Source organism: Astatotilapia calliptera, chromosome 11, assembly GCF_964374335.1.
Source record: "Astatotilapia calliptera chromosome 11, fAstCal68.1, whole genome shotgun sequence".
Taxonomy (NCBI): Eukaryota; Metazoa; Chordata; class Actinopteri; order Cichliformes; family Cichlidae; genus Astatotilapia; species Astatotilapia calliptera.
In genome coordinates this window covers 6123490-6144978 of record NC_137432.1, presented here as the reverse complement: position 1 = coordinate 6144978, position 21489 = coordinate 6123490, and the positions used below count along the sequence as shown (strand labels likewise).

General features: G+C 39.9%; 1 protein-coding gene across 1 annotated transcript in view; it reads right to left on the bottom strand.

The window, feature by feature from the left end:
- Positions 1–13846, bottom strand: part of tgfb2 (transforming growth factor, beta 2) — a 48387-nt gene extending 34541 nt beyond the window's left edge. Inside the window, exon 1 of the mRNA XM_026184189.2 lies at positions 12486–13846. Coding sequence (XP_026039974.1) covers positions 12486–12831 — 346 coding nt within the window. The 5' untranslated portion in view covers positions 12832–13846. The remainder of the gene's footprint in view (positions 1–12485) is intronic.
- Positions 13847–21489: the final 7643 nt, after the last annotated feature.

Below are 21489 nucleotides of genomic sequence, written 5' to 3'. Positions count from 1 at the left end.
TTTGCGAGCCCTGTAGCAAGAAATTAAAGTGTGCAGCAAAAACACTAAAAGGAAAAAGGGTTTGGTATTGTATAGCAACAAGTTACTAGAAGGCAGTATACACACACATCACAGCATGGCAGACAAATATTGGCTCAATAAATTAGGCCATACTTGAGACACAGCCAAAAACAAAGCTCCAACTCCCATGTAGCATGAGAAATGCTCCCCAGCCCAGGCTCAGCCTGAGCATCAAACATCTTCCCCCCCATTTCCCCAGCACTTCTGCAAAAACCATCATCTTACACCAGACTGGTGCCATTGCTGTAAACAATGCATTGTTGGAGGAAAATGTAGTATTCTTAACTCTCTCACTCAATCTCCCCTTTTCTCTCCCTTCTGTTTTGCAATGCTGGCTGAGCAGTTCAAATAGCAATAGCATTCACGTCCTGCATGCTAGACCATGACTTAACAAAAATGTAGTACAAAAAAGTATGTGGAGCACACTGCTAGTAATTCCTTACATTTCCATTATGCCTACTAGCCAATTTGTATTACTTGTAGAAAGTTGCTTGTTTTACCAAATATTACAATTCACTTTGTGGTCTGTCAGTATTGGATACTGTAGGGAAAGCAAAACTACAAAGTTGATAGAATTTAGAAAATACATGTGGGTTAGTATTTAAGAAAAATAGCCAAAAGGTGTTGGGTCACAACATCATGGCATAATGGCAAACCTTGGCATTGATTCTCCTAGTATCTGTAACTCTACTCTAGGGATCAAAAAGTATTATTTTAGAAAATTTTACTTCATGTTGTAAAAAGATAATTATAAGATAAGATAAGATAACCTTTATTAGTCCCACACGTGGGAAATTTGTTTTATGAGTTTACTCTTGCTTTACTAGATTGTGGGGCTTGCCACCGCTCTTGTGGGACAACCAATTAAAAAATATAAGATGAAACACAGTTTTTGTTTTTAAGGATATGAGGACATGAACCTTTTTCAGCTTCTGAAATGGAACAAGCCAGAAAAAGTTTCCTCTTCATCTTTGTATAACGGTGCATGTGTGTGCATGACCCATAACTATCGTAAAACGCTACGACCGGAAGTAGACACCTTTCGCACATGCGGGGTACCGATCGGGTTTCTGGTACGGATCGGGTAGTGACAGCGCTCAACACCAATGACTGTATAAAAGATGGACGACGCGACAGCTCCCAAAAATGAAGCCAAAACATCTCTATCGCCCCCTGGTGTCTGGCTGCAGTATAGGTCATAAACCCCGTCTCCTCCATGTTAGCGATGGGATTGGGGTCAGACTAAAATTAATTAATTCTTCTCAGAAATTTTTTTTCCAAAGATTCTTTCTTTTGTTTTCAATAGTTCTCATCACGCTGATTTATGTCCAAGGGGTCTCCTCTCACATAAGTTTGATTCTAATTCCTACCGCGGTGATGTTAAATTGGGGTGAAACGTCATCATAACAGCTTTGACTGGCAGCTGCAGTCACGGAGAAACTTGCGTATCTCTGTTCGGGAATAGCAGATAGAGCGTAGGCTCTGAGAGGAGGACCAGCATTTACATTACGAAAACATGACCGACTGTTTTAAACTGACAGCCTGAGGTGTTCTTCAGTAAACTGGACTACCCGACAGAAGGACCCGAGGCCCCGCTGCACTTTTTCGGTAAGTTAAACGTGTTTGTAAGCTAATCCGTAACTACCGTCCTTAGCAAGACCTCACTAGCTAAAATGAGCACTGAGGTTCGTTTAGCTAATCTGTGCAGGTGAATGAATTTACCCTGACTAAAGAAATCAAGAGAAACTTTTATTACAAGTATTATACTGTAAAAGCAACAGGCTGCACTCTGCTTCAGCTCCTGTGCAGAGCTGAATATTAAATATGTGCAAACAACAGTAGATTTTCAGTCTCTTGCCACATCTGTAAAGACAGTAACATTTTTTTAAAAGCTTGTACTTCAGTAACTCCTCATTAATCAGGAACTATGGATTAAAGTACTGTAGTGTACTGTAATACTGAAAAGAATGTAAGAGAAGAACTTCAGATCCTGAGTGTGTGAGGACAGAAGGATCAGCTTTATTTCAATTTTGAGGGATAAAATTTAGATTTGAGTTTGATGATTCTGTTCTCTTTGTGATTACAGGAGCTGCCCTCACATTCAGACCTCAGCACCACCCAGTGACAGCAGACAGATCATCCAAAATGTTCACATGTTAACTGCAAAATTAACTGATGAAAACAGTACAAAGGTTAAAGTACCATACAGGGAGTGCAGAATTATTAGGCAAGTTGTATTTTTGAGGAATAATTTTATTATTGAACAACAACCATGTTCTCAATGAACCCAAAAAACTCATTAATATCAAAGCTGAATGTTTTTGGAAGTAGTTTTTAGTTTTAGCTATTTTAGGGGGATATCTGTGTGTGCAGGTGACTATTACTGTGCATAATTATTAGGCAACTTAACAAAAAACAAATATATACCCATTTCAATTATTTATTTTTACCAGTGAAACCAATATAACATCTCCACATTCACAAATATACATTTCTGACATTCAAAAACAAAACAAAAATCAGCGACCAATATAGCCACCTTTCTTTGCAAGGACACTCAAAAGCCTGCCATCCATGGATTCTGTCAGTGTTTTGATCGGTTCACCATCAACATTGCGTGCAGCAGCAACCACAGCCTCCCAGACACTGTTCAGAGAGGTGTACTGTTTTCCCTCCTTGTAAATCTCACATTTGATGATGGACCACAGGTTCTCAATGGGGTCCAGATCAGGTGAACAAGGTGGCCATGTCATTAGTTTTTCTTCTTTTATACCCTTTCTTGCCAGCCACGCTGTGGAGTACTTGGACACGTGTGATGGAGCATTGTCCTGCATGAAAATCATGTTTTTTCTTGAAGGATGCAGACTTGTTCCTATACCACTGCTTGAAGAAGGTGTCTTCCAGAAACTGGCAGTAGAACTGGGAGTTGAGCTTGACTCCATCCCCAACCCGAAAAGGCCCCACAAGCTCATCTTTGATGATACCAGCCCAAACCAGTACTCCACCTCCACCTTGCTGGCGTCTGAGTCGGACTGGAGCTCTCTGCCCTTTACCAATCCAGCCACGGGCCCATCCATCTGGCCCATCAAGACTCACTCTCATTTCATCAGTCCATAAAACCTTAGAAAAACCAGTCTTGAGATATTTCTTGGCCCAGTCTTGACGTTTCAGCTTGTGTGTCTTGTTCAGTGGTGGTCGTCTTTCAGCCTTTCTTACCTTGGCCATGTCTCTGAGTATTGCACACCTTGTGCTTTTGGGCACTCCAGTGATGTTGCAGCTCTGAAATATGGCCAAACTGGTGGCAAGTGGCATCTTAGCAGCTGCACGCTTGACTTTTCTCAGTTCATGGGCAGTTATTTTGCGCCTTGGTTTTTCCACACGCTTCTTGCAACCCTGTTGACTATTTTGAATGAAACGCTTGATTGTTCGATGATCACGCTTCAGAAGCTTTGCAATTTTGAGACTGCTGCATCCCTCTGCAAGATATCTCACTATTTTTGACTTTTCTGAGCCTGTCAAGTCCTTCTTTTGACCCATTTTGCCAAAGGAAAGGACGTTGCCTAATAATTATGCACACCTGATATAGGGTGTTGATGTCATTAGACCACACCCCTTCTCATTACAGAGATGCACATCACCTAATATGCTTAATTGGTAGTAGGCTTTCGAGCCTATACAGCTTGGAGTAAGACAACATGCATGAAGAGGATGATGTGGACAAAATACTCATTTGCCTAATAATTCTGCACTCCCTTGTATGTGCTGTAGTGAAAACTGCAGCTGCAGTTGCAGAGTTATTCATACCAGAGTAACCAGAGAGGATCATATATTTTTAAATATATAACTTTCTACAGGACTGAATATAATATCTTTATGTAAAAGTCCGGAGCCTCTGGGGAGTATTTACAACATTACACAAACCAAAGGTCTCCATCACAGTGTTCATGAAATGCTGGGTTTATCCATCTCCCAGGGCAGGCCTACGGAGGAGTGCTGAAGATTTCCCTGTGAGGGAGCTGCTGGTGAAGATCATGAGTCCTGCTTGATCAATGCGATGAGCTTCAGTGTTCCTGGTGTTTCTTAAATGAAGCCTCTCTCAGTGGGTTAACAGAACTTCTGGCACAGGACAGCTGTCATGAAAAAAAGGGAAGAAGTTTCTCCAAACCTCTGGACCCAGGAAACCCAGCTTGGTCCTGATGGTCTCCCTCACTAGTTTCTCTCCAGGGTGAATGTAGCTGTTGATATGGACTCTATTATTAAATGAAATGAACAAATTAGACTACACTACTGAAACGTTCTGCTGATGTTTTTAAAGTTTCCATGTTACCAGGATGTAGACGGCTCTGAAGATTTAAACCGTTTTAGATCCATTACACTAACAGTCTTATGTTAATATCTCAAAGGACAGCATTACATTTTTGATATTAACAGTAACTCTGGGCCTCGGGAGAGTGTGCAGCTGAGCTTATCGCTGTCTAAAAATGGATTAATAAAAAAAACATAAGAAGTGCTGAATCCTTCAATAATACAGACTATTAGAGTGACAGGTGTGTAGCATCCTAACTAGCTAGCAACAAGCCTCCAACACAGTGCGTATGCTAGCGGCTAATCTAGCAAAAATTAATAACAGGGTGATTTTAGAACTATAAGATGAAAAGCTGTGTGTCTTTTTTTTTTTATATAACAGTGACATGGTTGTATTTACCTTAATTAAACGAGTCGTCAGTCGCGGTAAACCAGCAAAAAAACTCGAGCCGCCGGGCTACGTAAAAAGTGTAGGGGGGCGTGTTTGCGGTCACGTCCAGCGGGTGTGTGGGCGGGAGCGTTACACAGTCACTCCACCTCAAGTCACTACTGCGCAGACTCTGGCTCCAAATTTGCAAGATGGCAGCCTCCACAAGCGGGATATTTTGGCTTCATTTTTGCACTATGGGAGGAGGCGGTGTCGCGTCGTCCGTCTTTTATACAGTCATTGCTCAACACAGACAGCATCGTCAGAAGAAAAGTTGCTAAAATAAATAAAAAATTTTGTATTGTTCAATACATATGCGTACCGAACCGAAAGCACTGTATCGAAAGGTTCAATATCGATACGAGTATTGTTGCACCCCTAGTAAATGGTGGAGTGATCTAGAGCAGAGTCATGGACATTACTTTTAATTTCTATTTTTATTTGGTTCTGGGCAATCAACATTATCCAGAACCAACAGTTTCTCTATTACTATCAATAACTCGCCGGTCTCCGTTTCTTCTTCTGTGAAGTTTGGGTGTCATCCTCAACAGTACTCTATCTTTTAATTCACACATTAATAATGTCACTCGGTTTGCATATTTTGAATTGCGCAACATTAATTGTCTCCGTCCTTTTCTTACTCCACGTGCCACTGCCATTCTTGTTCACAGCCGTGTTACTTCTTGGATTGATTACTGCAATTCACTTCTTGTTGGTCTTACTCAAAAATCCATGCACAAGCTCCAACGTGTCCAGAACTCTGCTGCCCGTATTATCACCAGGACCCCTTCTAATTACCACATCACCGCTGTCCCACAGCTCATTGTCTCCCGGTCAAATATCGCATCAATTTTAAAATACTTTTGTATACATTTATGGCTATTCATCGTTTCTCTCCTCCATATCTCTCTGATTTGGTTCAGATCACCATTCCATCTCGGGGTCTTAGATCTTCTTCTTCTCTCGCACTCTCTCTTTCCCTTTTCCCTGTCTTGCCACCATGGAGAGCAGGGCTTTCAGCTGCTCTGCTCCTCGACTCTGGAATTCCCTACCTCCTGACATAAGAAATATCACTTCCTTCTCTCTTTTTAAGTCTAGACTCAAAACTCACTTGTTCAAAATAGCTTATCCCACATAACCTCACCACTCTGCTATTTTAAATTTGTTTTATATTTTATGCTCTTATGATTGTGTAAACTGCTTGCTTTTATGCTTGTTTTTATTATTCTGCTGTATACAGTGTCTTTGTGTGTTCTGAAAGGCGCTTTCAAATAAAATGTATTATTATTATTATTATTATTATTATTATTATTATTATTACTACTACATAAGGCCATAAGCATGATGGTAAAGTGAAAACAGCATCCAGGGCAGAAACAACTGCATTATGCTGCTAATACAACCTCGGCTTATGCAAACAAAATGAACAGACAGCATGCTAATGCTAAGCTAGCCAAGAACTCAGAGAACCCAAAGATTTGTGACATTTGGCATGTTTGGTGTGTATGGTTAGTGTGCTGTGTAGTTGCTCTTTCTGTTTGTCAAACAATGAGGCCTACACCTACACCATCCTCCCTATTCTGGTATTTTAAAGAGTACTTAGCATAAATATTAAGCAACCTAACTAATAGGGTTCCAACTCCCAGCAACAACAAAAATAAATAAATAAAAAATAGGGAACCACCCCTCACGCTCCACCTCATGATGCTTAATCGACGTAATCAACCTTAATTTGATGCAGTGTGAAAAAAAATGCACAGAAATCAATTATTTTTCAAGAAATATTAAATAGATTCAACATCTTTCTTCAACAAAATTGCAGACTGCACAGATGGTACCTTCCCAAAGGAAAAAGTACTATAGCTTACTAGGGTATATATATTAGACTTAATAGTTACTATATACAGTAATTGACTTCTATTCATTTTACATCAAATTAAAACTTTGGGTGTCAGATAATTATTTATTAAAAGCTAGACATTTTAAATGAGAATAAGAAAGAAAAGTATGTCTTTGTGCCCCCTTTTCCCTGTTAATGCCCTATCGGCCCCCCTGGCTAAACTTTGCTAGATCCGCCCCTGCACAGTTACCAGCGTCAGCTACGTAGAAAAAGATCCTGGAGTAGAAAGTAATATTAAATACATTCTAACAATAGCTGATCAAGCTTAAACGTGCTGCTGTTGTTCAGCCGCTGGTTTCCTCTTTCTGGTGCAAAGTGGGCCAAAAGCAAACTAGAGACACTGACTCGCGACAGAAAAGCCGATCAGCTGATCGTTAACCAGTTTCATGATTGAAGTAGCAGCAGGAGAGTCAGTCGCTTGTTAAGCTTAACGCAGGAATGCTTTACAAACATTCAGAGATGGACTTACACACTTGCCTTACTTCTCTCGGGATAACTTTGTCGGAGATGAAATGCCGGGTTGCTAGCGAAGCTCCAAATGCTATCCAGACCACCGACAGGTCCCGCATGCCACAGCCGCTCTATCACGTGATGCATACTGCTCCGACGTGCTAACGTTCTGAGGTGAGTTACGGCGTGTTGCAAGTTTTGTGAGGTGCTTTCGTGATATTTAATGGATCGGATTACATTTTTTTTATTTTTCTCCGATATCCGATCCAGTAATTTAGGTCAGTATCGGACCGATACCGATACGTAATATCGGATCGGTCCATCTCTAGTACACATAAAATGGGTTTAAAGAAATTATGTACAGGTAGAACGCAGCAGCAAGCACAACAAAATTTTTGGGCCATTCGTGTCCAGCAAGTGGGGACAGTAGCAGATGCTGTTTCTTACATAAAAGGGTTTTAACAATCCCACCACTGAAGGTGACAGTGCTATCCACAGCACTACTGTGTTACTCCATTTGTACAATTAAACTTGAACGCATAAATGTTATTTTTTTTCAACTAGTCATTAGCACTGACAATTTATATTTATGGGAAAATCTCCTGGGAAGTTGTTACCTTGATAATCCTGTCAATAATAAGTTTAACATACAAAGTATGTTTTTGTTACCCTACTTGACTAAATCATTCGTGTGTGTGACTGAATATAAACTGTAGTGGTCAGAGTAATGCGGGTAACATTCCACCTGGATGGTAAATGCCAAATTAATAAGTTAACAGACTAATCAATTATCACTAATCTATCATGAAATCCTGAGAGAATCTGGTCATATATTTAGTTAATTATTTGTCTCAAATTACAGTTTTAGCCCTAAGATAAAGGAAGGAGGAAGGAAAATAAACTTGCATGTGCAATATGTACATCAGGAAGCAAAACATATCAAGTTCAATTAGCGACATGATGAAGCGAACAAGAAGTCCAGTAATTTGCTTGTTTTTGTGCCACAAGTTCAAGCTCACAAATGTATTGTGGCCAGCTGACTTGGTATCACGTTACTCAGGCAAACAATAAAGCTCACACTTGACGCTGTCGTTCGAGTGAGAGACTAAACTTGTGTCAAGCCAGCCTCCAATTCGAGACTTGCCGTCAAGCCAGCCTCCAGTTTGTTTTACGTTCCCTGTGTATTCAAAGTATTACGGGAATGGATGTGGAAACCGGATTTCAAAATAAAAGCCAACTTCGAGTGAATTAACAGATATGTTAAGAACATAATAACATATAATTTAGGCTTTTTTTTTTCTTTTTTTTTTTAACAAACTCTAATGTTAGATCTATATGACACAGCCTTGTACCCCAATTGTGCCCTGTCACTATCAAGGCCATCTTATTTTGGATTTCAAAGTAAAAGCCCTGTGAATCTTCATTTTTGAACTACTCTTTCAATGACTTAATAATGCTCTTAAAAGCAAAAGTCGTATTTCCAAATACTATTTGAACTTTATATCAACACTTTCCAACCACAGTCTTTTTCACAGTGATACCATATCAATATCAAGTCAGTCTGATTTTGCCTTTCATAGTAATGTCCCTTTGAAATTGCCGATATTTGACTTAATCTTTTAACGATTCAAAATGATCTAAAATGCAAAATTCGTGTTTCCACAGGGTAATTCCACCTTAGATCAACAGTATACAGCCCCACAGTGATACCATATCAATATCAAGTCATTCTGATTATGCCTTCCAAAATAAAAGACTTTTTAAATTGTCCATAATTGACCTACCTTTCAGTGATTTCAAAATGCTCTAAAATGGAAATTTCCTGTTTCCACAAGTTAATTCCACTCCAGATCAACAGTATACAACCTCACGATGTTACCATATCAATATCAAGACAATCTGATTTTGCTTTAAAAAATAAAAGCATTTTCAAACTGCCCATATCTGACTTGATCCTGGAACAATTTCAAAATGCTCTAAAATGGAAAATTCCTGTTTCCACAGGGTAATTCCACTCCAGATCAACAGTATACAGCCCCACAGTGATAACATATCAATATCAAGTCATTCGCATTATGCCTTCCAAAATAATGGCCTTTTCAAATTGTCCACAATTGACCTACCTTTCAGTGATTTCAAAATGCTCTAAAATGGAAAATTCCTGTTTCCACAGGGTAATTCAACTCCAGATCAACAGTATACAACCCCACAGTGATACCATATCAATATCAAGTCATTCTGATTATGCCTTCCAAAATAAAAGACTTTTCAAATTGCCAAGATACGACCTGCTCTTTTAAAGATTTCAAAATGTTCTTAAACAGAATTTTGCTGTTTCCACAGGATAATTTCACTTTAGGTCAACAGTATACAGCCCCACAGTGATACCATATCAATTTCGAGTAATTCTGATTATGCCTTCCAAAATAATGGCCTGTTGAAAATGCCCATAATTTACCTAACTTTCAGTGATTTCAGAATGCTCTAAAAAGGAAGATTTCAGTTTCCACAGGGTAATTCCACTTTAGATCAACAGTATACAACCTCACGATGTTACCATGTCAATTTCAAGTCAGTCTGATTTTGCTTTTCAAAATAAAAGCTTTTTCAATTTGCCCATATATGACTTACTCTTGGAGCGAATTCAAAATGCTCTAAGATGGAAAATTGCTGTTTCCACAGCATAATTCCACTTTAGATCAATAGTATCCAACCCCACAGTGATACCATATCAATATCAAATCAGTCTGATGTTGCCTTCCAAAATAAAAGACTTTTCAAATTGCCGATATACGACCTACTCTTTTAACGATTTCAAAATGCTCTTAAATGAAAAATTCATGTTTCAACAGGACAATTCCACTTTAGATCAACAGTATACAACCCCACAGAGATACGATGTTAAGATCAAGTCACTCTGATTTTGCCTTCCAAAATAAAAGTATTTTTTATTGCCTGTAGACGACCTACTCTTTTAACGATTTCAAAATGCTCTTAAATTGAAAGATGCTGTTTCCACAGGATAATTCCACTTTAGATCAACAGTATCCAACCCGACAGTAAAACCATGTAAATTTCATGGTGGTCTGATTTCGCCTTTCAAATTAATGGCCCGTCGAATTTGTCCATATGTGATATACTCTTTCAATTATTTCAGAATGTTTTAAAAATGAAAATTGCTGTTTCAACACATATTGGGTTTTCATTTTGAAAAGCAAAATCAGACTCAATTGATTATGACAGAATTGAATCATAAAGATGATGTAAAAGGAAGCTGAAAAAGCTTTTATTTTGAAAAACAAAATCAGACTGACTTGAAATTGACATGGTAACATCGTGAGGTTGTATACTGTTGATCTAAAGTGGAATTACCCTGTGGAAACTGAAATCTTCCTTTTTAGAGCATTCTGAAATCACTGAAAGTTAGGTAAATTATGGGCATTTTCAACAGGCCATTATTTTGGAAAGCATAATCAGAATTACTTGAAATTGATATGGTAACATCGTGAGGTTGTATACTGTTGACCTAAAGTGAAATTATCCTGTGGAAACAGCAATTTTCACTTTTAGAGCATTTTGAAATCTTTAAAAGAGTAGGTCGTATCTTGGCAATTTGAAAAGTCTTTTATTTTGGAAGGCATAATGAGAATGACTTGATATTGATATGTTATCACTGTGGGGCTGTATACTGTTGATCTGGAGTGGAATTACCCTGTGGAAACAGGAATTTTCCATTTTAGAGCATTTTGAAATCACTGAAAGGTAGGTCAATTGTGGACAATTTGAAAAGGCTTTTACTTTGGAAGGCATAATCAGAATGACTTGATATTGATATGTTATCACTGTGGGGCTGTATACTGTTGATCTAAAGTGGAATTGCCCTGTGGAAACAGGAATTTTCCATTTTAGAGCATTTTGAAATTGTTCCAGGATCAAGTCAGAAATGGGCAGTTTGAAAATGCTTTTATTTTTGAAAGCAAAATCAGAATGACTTGATATTGATATGGTAACATCGTGAGGTTGTATACTGTTGACCTAAAGTGAAATTATCCTGTGGAAACAGCAAAATTCTGTTTAAGAACATTTTGAAATCGTTAAAAAAGTAGGTCGTATATGCTCAATTTGAAAGGGCATTTATTTTGGAAGGCATAATCAGAATGACTTGATATTGATATGGTATCACTGTGGGGCTGTATACTGTTGATCTGGAGTGGAATTACCCTATGGAAACAGGAAATTTCCATTTTAGAGCATTTTGAAATCACTGAAAGGTAGGTCAATTGTGGACAATTTAAAAAGTCTTTTATTTTGGAAGGCATAATCAGAATGACTTGATATTGATATGGTATCACTGTGGGGCTGTATACTGTTGATCTGGAGTGGAATTACCCTGTGGAAACAGGAAATTTCCATTTTAGAGCATTTTGAAATCACTGAAAGGTAGGTCAATTGTGGACAATTTAAAAAGTCTTTTATTTTGGAAGGCATAATCAGAATGACTTGATATTAATATGGTATCACTGTGGGGCTGTATACTGTTGATCTGGAGTGGACTTACCCTGTGGAAACAGGAATTTTCCATTTTAGAGCATTTTGAATCGTTAAAAGATTAAGTCAAATATCAGCAATTTCAAAGGGACATTACTATGAAAGGCAAAATCAGACTGACTTGATATTGATATGGTATCACTGTGAAAAAGACTGTGGTTGGAAAGTGTTGATATAAAGTTCAAATAGTATTTGGAAATACGACTTTTGCTTTTAAGAGCATTATTAAGTCATTGAAAGAGTAGTTCAAAAATGAAGATTCACAGGGCTTTTACTTTGAAATCCAAAATAAGATGGCCTTGATAGTGACAGGGCACAATTAGGGTACAAGGCTGTGTCATATAGATCTAACATTAGAGTTTGTAAAAAAAAAAGCCTAAATTATATGTTATTATGTTCTTAACATATCTGTTAATTCACTCGAAGTTGGCTTTTATTTTGAAATCCGGTTTCCACATCCATTCCCGTAATACTTTGAATACACAGGGAACGTAAAACAAACTGGAGGCTGGCTTGACTGCAAGTCTCGAATTGGAGGCTGGCTTGACACCAGTGAGACTAAGTGTGTAATGGTAAAGTTACAAGGCAACACACAGCCTCGTGAAGAGTAGAAGCGACCGATATATAAAAAGTGTAGCTTATTTTTAATATTAGCACTACCTGGTTTTCCTTACACTCTCCCAGCACAGCGTGATGGAGAGGATTTTCCAAAAGAATCACAAACACGCGTAGCAGCGGTATTCGAAGTTGTGCCTTTTGGCCTGAAATGGCATCAGTGCGGGCACACAGACTTACTCTCTGACGGGTAGAAGCGCTGCATGTCGATCTTATGCACCTCTTTGGCGTAGTACTCCTCCTCGCTCCGCTGCCGTTCGCAAGTCGCCGCCCGTTCGTTCGCTTTTTCTTGCAGTAAGTCCCGGGTGCTGTTATAGATAGAGACGATGTCCCGGGACACCTCCTCGGGTTCGGGGAAGTCCTCTGGGGGGGCTGCGAGTTTCAGCTTACTCAGGATCTGCCCTCGGATGGCTTCGATGCGTTTTTTCTTGAATTGATCCATGTCCAGCGTACTGCACGTAGACAGACTGAAAGCCACGGTGGCTATATCCAAAGTAAGGAAAAGGCACACGAGATACACGTTCATTTTCTCCACCAGCGTATTCAAATATCACAATAAATAATCAGGAAACAAAATCAAGAGCACTTTGCCTTTGAATATCGCCAAACAGATATATTCCTTTATCAACGATCAAAGTGGAGCATTTACGAGTAAGCTGGTACCGAAAAATTATTTGAATCTCGAACAGTTCGTTTTAACCAATTTTAGCAGTGTACCGGAAAATCCATTCAACTGCCTCAGTCCAAAAAGGAATCCGTTACTGTGGGACAGCGAGGGTCTGCTCCCGGCTTGTTTAATCGTTTAAGGGGGTGAGGAGTAAATCTGGTACTGAATGTGTCCAGATCGCCAACCAAACGGATCTGCAATAGCCCACACGGATTTAAAAAAAAAAAAAAAAAAAAAAAAAGAGACGAAGGGGAGCCTAAAACTGAAGCGCTATCTTCAGCGAGCCTGAGTATCCGAACGCTCTTCTCATCGCTCTCCTGGAATCCAAACAGTCACTCTGTCACACTTCAGCGCTTTGATGGTCCAGACAGATAAATGGGTTTACACTAGCATCAAAACTCGAACGTGCTCTTAGCAGCGCCACAAACTTAAGCTGCCGCCTCGAAGTCGAATCAAAAATAGCTCCAGTCTTGTTCTCACAACGCTAAAGTCTTCCTGCAAAAGCAGAGCACTTCAAAAAAGAGAGAAAGAAAACAATAAACCAACAGCAAAAAAAACTCGGAGGTTGTTCTTGGTACGACTGCAGAGCGTCTCCCTTCAGCTCATCCAGCTGGAGGAAGGATCGTTTCTTATTTACAAATGCTAAATTGTTAGTAGTGGCTGTTTACTGGACCATTTTAAGGGACTGGTCGTACAGCGTGCTACCCCTTCTACCAGCTTTGAACCACAGTTATCGTCCTCACTTTTCAGAGCAGGATATGCTTTCAATTCCAGGTCAACAGACGATTTGTAGTAAACAGGAGTGTTCGTTTTGCACAGTGGGACAGCGCGGCAACAGTACTCTAATACGCTGGCTCATCACAGGTCATGAATGCGGGGTCTTATACCCGGGGTTCTGTCCTTTCTAATATGGCCTGGGCATGTGTACATGGGTCCACGATCTGTTACAATAGACAAATTGATTTTTTTTAATTATTATTTTTAACCAGAATTTGACTCTTAAACTTTAGATATTGAAACCATACATTTTCAAAAACACATATTATCTTAATAAAATTGCATAATGAGATTAGTGGTTTTTATTTCCAAAATCAAAAGCAGAAATGGGGTTGCCAAATGACAGGAAAAAAATAAGAGCTGCATAACTTAAGAAAAACATCATGGAAAATTGATTGGTTCTTATATAGTAATTTTCTATTCTACCTGAGCACTCAAACCCTTTGTACAGCATTCACCCATCTGTGCAAGATTTTTTTTTTCTTCTATGCTTATTGTTATTAATATTTCTATTTGACTTTCTATTTAAATGTTATAAGGTATAATACTCCCACACTCCAATGGATGCATTGGTAAGCAACGTGGGGTTAGTATATTTAACATGCAAACTAGAGCAGCCAGGGATTGAAACAAAATGACCTGTGTAAGGACAAGAAAGACACTGTGGACAAAACAGGAGCCATAAGCCCAGGCCTAAGTCTCCGTGATATGTTGGAGATTAAAACAGACCTCACCCCCATGCAACTTTGTACCACGCTGAGGGGACACTACAAGGAGGATAGCTCTACTGACCTCTATCATCGGCTGCTAAATATCACTCAAGGAAGTAATGAGTCCCCACAGAACTTTCTATTTAGGGCAACAGAGCTGAAAGAAAGACTCCTAACATCATCAAGGGAGCCAGGGACAGATGAACAATACAGTGTCGAACTGATTCAGAAAAAGTTTCTGCGAGCCGTTGGCACAGGTCTGATCAGTGACAATGTGAAATACCAGATCAATCCCCACCTGGATGATCCAGCAGTCACTGACGATGTGCTGATTGCAAAGACAAATGAAGCGGGCCAGCCTTGAGTGGGAGAGGCAACAAAAATTCAGAAAGACTACCCGAGAAATGAAAGTAAGAGAGATAAAAGCAGAGGCACAGTCAGTGCAAGAGGCAGCAGTTGGTGCAGTGGGTGGGCAAGACCAGCCATTCTCCACCTCGACAAAAGGTAAAGCTGCTAAAGCACCAGCAACAGTGACTCGGAAGGAAACTGAGCTGTTTGAAATCATCAATCAACTAAAAGGGGAAATAGATGAAATAAAAGGAGTTATTTGTGAGTCGCACCGACCTTCTCCCTCACACCGCCCAAGTCTCAAACGTGGCTGCAGGGATTGTCAGGACAGCAATAGAGGAGAAAACTGCGGCCACTGCTTCAAATGTGGACAAAGTGGGCATTTGTCAAGGGGATGCTGCACCCGGAGAAAACTTCCAGACAGGGAAGATCAAATTGGTATGTCAGCTAGCACGGTGAACCCACGCTACTTTTCAGCTACTAAACCAAGGTGAGCAACAACAAGATGTTCACAAACTCTTGACAGACAGTATAAAACATTTGGAGACAAAAGTAGCAGCTGTCACACAAGATAAGAGGAATGAAGCGGTCTCTATCAGCCTCCTCTCCCCAAGACAAAGAGCCCAGCTCCTCAATCTTATTGGGAGGAAGCACATGATCACCTGCCTGCTTGAGGGAGTAAAAAGCACAGCATTGTGGGACACAGGATCACAGGTCTGTCTCATAAATGAAAACTGGAGACAACAGAACATCCCACACCTCAAAGTTAGGAGTTTAACTGAAATCATTGGGCCTGGTATATTAGATGGGAGGGCAGTAAATCAGACACAAATCCCATTTTCTGGGTGGGTTGAAATCAAATTCAGGTTGCCCACAGAAGAGGCTGCGCAGTTAGAGCTTCTCATGCCAGCTCAGGAAGGTGGGGTGGCGGAGGAGGCAATAATTGGCTTCAATGTGATTGAACACATGCTAGAGAGGGGAATAGAGTCACCTCGTGCTGTAACAGAAGCTGTTAGCACAGCATTCTCCATTGACTGTAAGAAAGCTGAGGTCTTTATAAAGGTGATGAAGAGTGGAGACGATGAGGTGAGGGCAGAGTGAAAACTGGGAGTGAATTAATGAGCATCCCACCTGGTCAGACAAGAGTTGTCAAGTGTAGTGTGAGAGCAGGCCCACTCCCAGCAGGTCAGGATGTCCTGTTCGAGCCCAGTCCCTACTCCCAGATGCCAGAGGGATTGGAGGTGCAAGAGAGAGTTGCCAGGGCTGGACTGGGACAAAAAATCGGCCCGGGTATTTTGACTAGAGATCGCCCCCCCCCAGGTATTATAGGAAAAGCCATAAAGCCTTTGAATGAAAACAGAGGCTGTTGTGACAGTGATGTACACTTGTTTTGTTGGTATATATATGATTCCTATACATTTTACGTCAGATTAAAACTTTGGTTGTAAGCTTCAGATAATTATTTAATAAAAGCGAGACATTTTAAAGGAGAATAAGAACGTATATCTTTGTGCCCCCTTTTCCCAGTTAATGCCCTACCTGGCCCCCTGGCAAAACTTTGCTAGACCCACCCCTGCACCGTTACCAGCTGTCAGTGTGGATTTTTTCCCCATATTTCTAACATATCAATTAATTTTGTTGTGATTTATTATCAGCCAGACCCATATTTGCTTTAAATGACAAATTTATTTAAGACAGAGTGATTTATGTAAGTCTGGGATGGTACGTGTTAACAGCCGCTCATAGATCCTACCTGCAGGATCTTCTTTTCGTTGATATTGCTGTTATGACTGATGAAGCCGAGCTGGTGAGTTTCTGTGTTAACTAAATAACGTGTTAAAGATACAAATATGACTATTACCAAACTGTACTGTCATTAATAGTGTTGCAGAGGTGTGGACTCGAGTCACATGACTTGGACTCGAGTCAGACTCGAGTCATTAATTTTATGACTTTAGACTTGACTTGAAAAAATGTTCTAAGACTTGTGACTTGACTTGGACTTTTACACCAATGACTTGGGACGTGAATTGGACTTGAACCGGTTTACTTGAAAAGACTTGATATTTTACCCCAAATATAAAATTTAACATGCATATTATATAGAGATTGAAAATGTGACGTCATTCACGGGTAGAACCGCAAAGGATTCTGGGAACTCGTGGCAAGCGGTACTAGCGCACGCAGACTTTCAATTAAAATCAGTTATACAGCGATAAAAAGAAACACAAAAATGTCAAGAAGCCGTTGTATTATTAACTGCAATAGCCGGTCGCATGACAGCCACGGGAAGCCGACGGGTAAAGAGATCGGTTGTTATCGGATTACGTCGTTGAAGAGAAATTGTTCAAGCCATGTTTCCGAAGTAACAAAGACGCGACGGATGGCCTGGATTTCAGCCATTCAAAGATCAAATATAACGTCCCAGAACACTCCAGCTCACAGGTTAGTCTGCTCCAAGCATTTACACGAAGGTCAGTGTTTTTTAGTAGTTAATACGTCATTTTCATAACATAATTAGTGATATAGGTTACAAGCAAGTCTGGCGCTGAACAGAAATTGTCGCGCTATGCTCCTTTATTTATTGTGCATAAATAGTGAATTGTCCTGACACAATATTGCGTTTCGCTTCTGTTATTATGGTACATTGACAAAAACATATACTTTTATTCACAGGATAAAACAGGTTTTTTGTATCACTAATTGCCCAGTACGATTACAGCATACAATATTGTTGTCACTGCTACATTTCTGTGATGGGTACCAGAAATTATTTCCACTACTAATTAATTACCGTTGAGCTCAAAGGTCCTATTAATAAACGGTTAAGGAATGTGTATTTATGACGACAATTTGTGAGACTGGTAAACTTATGATACATACGATGGTCTTTCGTTCTACATGGTGCATTTCAAGGTCCTGTACCCATCCGTCGGTAAACTGTACCTGGGCTTGTTGCAGTGACCTGAAGTTACTAAACTTCATGAGTGTATGCGCTCACTCCAAGAACCGTATGATTATAAATATGCATATAAATATGCTAAGATGAGATAGCTGACTTCATCTAACTAGCAAATGTTGTCCAGGCTACGTTGGTGATACAGTTTTTTTTAATGTGTATGATATTTTTGTCATGCGATTTTAAAGCTGGTCCTACAACCGCATCCAAGAATAACATGCAGCTTATCTCAGAACTGTCGGTGAAAATTATTCTTGGAGCTAGGTTTAATTGAGCTGCATTTTAAAGAGGTGCAATTTCACAATTTGTGTATATTTTCTAAGTTCACTATTTTGTCATGTGTTGAGAAAAACACAGATTTTAAAATTACATGGTCTAATATTTACATTTAGCATATAACTGCAACATTATTTTTTCGTTTTTTTTTTTTTTTAAAGACTCGAAAGGACTTGAAATTCAAAGTTTCAGACTTGTGACTTGACTCGGACTTTTACACCAGTGACTTGAGACTCGACTCTGACTTGCCTGACATTACTTGAGACTTGACTTGAGACTTGAGGATAAAGACTTGAGACTTACTTGAGACTTGCAAAACAATGACTTGGTCCCACCTCTGTAGTGTTGCTTTGTTAATGTTTTATTTTGTGTCTTTCAGTTGATTACCTGGCTTCTGTACTGGTGTTAGCTTATGCTTGTGCAGTAAAGCTTATAAAAGGCAGCAATCAGCCTGAGTACGACACAGTTTCATCAGTTAAAACACACCCTTACGGTGGGAGTTTACTATCTTAAAGGTAGTTAGCTTAGTAAAAACTGTACAGTCAGCATAAAAAAGGAACCTGGTGTTGTTTGTCTCTCAGAAACAGTTCATAACGTCCCTTCAACTCATTCATGTCACCTAAAAGGTAAACCAGTTTGTCCATCACCTGTTCAACTCTTATGATTCAGTAAGGACATCTCCTGGTTTCATGTTTCCCTCTCACCACCTATCCAAACCGATATCATGACCAGCAGCTTAACAGCTGTGGCTCCAGCAAACATCAGCTGATACTTGAAATTAATATTAAATAAATTCTAACAACAGCTGATCAAGCTTAAACGTGCAGCTGTTGTTTGTGGTTTCCTCTTTCTGGTGCAAAGTGGGCGATAAACAAACAAGAGAGAAAAGCTGATCAGCTGATCATTGATCAGTTTCATGATCATGTTCATTGAAGTAGAAACAGCAGAGGGAGGGGAAAGAATGAGCAAAGAAGAGGCAGCTGACAGCGTAAAGACAGAATAACTCCAGCTTTGTGTCTTTTTCCATCCTACCTGAAGTACGGGACAAACTGCTCCTTTTCAGCTCAATATGAAACACGTAATATTTTCTCTGAATGCGGGACGATTCCATCTTTTTACGGGACGGTTGGCAACTCTACTAACTAACCTTATGAATAACATAAAGTTCACTATCAGTAACATCATAGCACCCACCCAGCTAGGGTTGCCAACTCCCTGAAAAATAAATAAGGGACACCTCGTGGCCAGGGCCGGGCGACCCAGTTGTCTTCACCCTTCCCAGTGTGGTGAATTTTCTAGCTCTTTTTTTGTGTGTGAAATTATTTTTTTAACCATTTGACTTGAATTTGATTTAAGTAGATGTGTATTCTTTGTGATATGAACACATGTGAAACAAATGATCATTTAGCCATTTATTTTTAGCTCAAAATGACAACATTAACACAATAAAACAGGTCTCCTTCTTAAACAGAAGCCTGTCATGCTTAACTTTTGAGAATATAAGTAAATCTTTCTTTAAAAGAACTCTGTCCTGCTTAACTTAAAATAATAGAAAACAATAGAAAGAAAAACATTCTTGTAACAGTGCACATTTAGTGCATTTAGTACAATTGGCTTCAGTTGAGGTATTATTTCAGCTTTTCTAATGCTAATCAGCTGCTCCTGTTTGTAAACCCGCTTGTTCCCATGATTACGCATCTTAACTCATCATCATTATTCATATATGTATTACTTTTATGTATTAGTCATCTATTTGTTGTAATCATCTATCCTTGCAGTTATTTATTACACAAAATAAATTATATTATCACACTTCTGGCCACATAGCGCTGATATTCACTGCACATGCCCATATTAACTTTTTCCAGCCAGGTGTTTTCCTTTTCCCATTCTTCCCTTTCTCTGAGGGGAACAAACATTGCTGCTCTAATGCTGGGCTTACACTGTGCAGTTTTAGGCCCATTTTGAGCCGATTTTTGAGTGATCGGACCGATTTTGGCCTTCATCGTGCATCGTGTAGTATACGTGGGGTAACGAGAAGTGATTAACACCTCACGACCAGCTCCCGATCATCAATCGCTCGTGAGGGTCTCACCACAGCCGCTCACACTGCTCGCGCGCAAACACGTAAACGTTGGTGTAAAAGATGGAGCAGCACGGCTGTGCAGCGTGTGATCTGGACACAAGCGATGGAGGCACACAACCGTGAAAATAGTTGGATTTACATTGCTGCTCAGTCACAGCTGCCCGATCAATGTTTTTCATTAGCAATTTAGCAAAGTTGATGGTGGTGGTGTGTGTGTCTGTGTGAGTGTAAGACGGAGAGAGAGAGCGCGACAGATTTTCTGTTATAACCATCATTTTATGAAGGCACAGTGTGAGCACTCAGGTTGCATCAGAGCATCGGGCGGTATAGTGTGAGACCCTGCATCGTGACCTACCAACTTCTAACCCCTGCGAGTCAATTGTGCAGTTTGAGCAGGAGCTGAATAACGTGACTGAAAAAATCGCACAGTGTTTGCCCAGCTTTAGGTTTACTGTCGTCCGAGACTTGCACCGCAGTGTCGGCGTTTGTTTCCCTGTTGGCCATGCTTCTTGTTGTGGTCATCTGTTGTCTTCCGGTATTTTCTCCGTAAGCGACCTTTCCTCGACCAATGAGATGAGCGGTAATCTGAATTGTCATACTCGTAAGTGTGCTGTCAGCTCATTGGTCACAAAGCAGGAGAGGGGCTGGGAATTATGTTTTCAAACAAAGCGTTAATTCCATTAAAAGTTATAGACTACGTTTGATTCTCACTGTATTACGGGACAAAGTGCGTCCCTTATTAGCTCAATACGGGACGTGTACTTTTGTTTCGAAATACGGGACGATTCCGTATTTTAAGGGACGGTTGGCAACCCTACACCCAGCTGTATAGAAACTCCGTCATGCTAGCTAGTACCAGTACGAGTTATTGTAACTGACGGTAAAAAGTCAGCACAACGAAAATAAACTCCACCTAAACTTGGTTTATATCTGACCCAGATAGACTGCAGGTCATACAGTGGGGCAAAAAAGTATTTAGTCCGCCACTGATTGTGCAAGTTCCCCCACCTAAAATGATGACAGAGGTCAGTAATTTGCACCAGAGGTACACTTCAACTATGAGAGACAGAATGTGAAAAAAAAAATCCATGAATCCACATGGTAGGATTTGTAAAGAATTTATTCGTAAATTAGGGTGGAAAATAAGTATTTGGTCAATAACAAAAATACAACTCAATACTTTGTAACATAACATTTGTTGGCAATAACAGAGGTCAAACGGTTACTATAGGTCTTTACCAGGTTTGCACATACAGTAGATGGTATTTTGGCCCATTCCTCCATGCAGATCTTCTCGAGAGCAGTGATGTTTTGGGGCCGTCGCCGAGCAACACGGACTTTCAACTCCCGCCACAGATTTT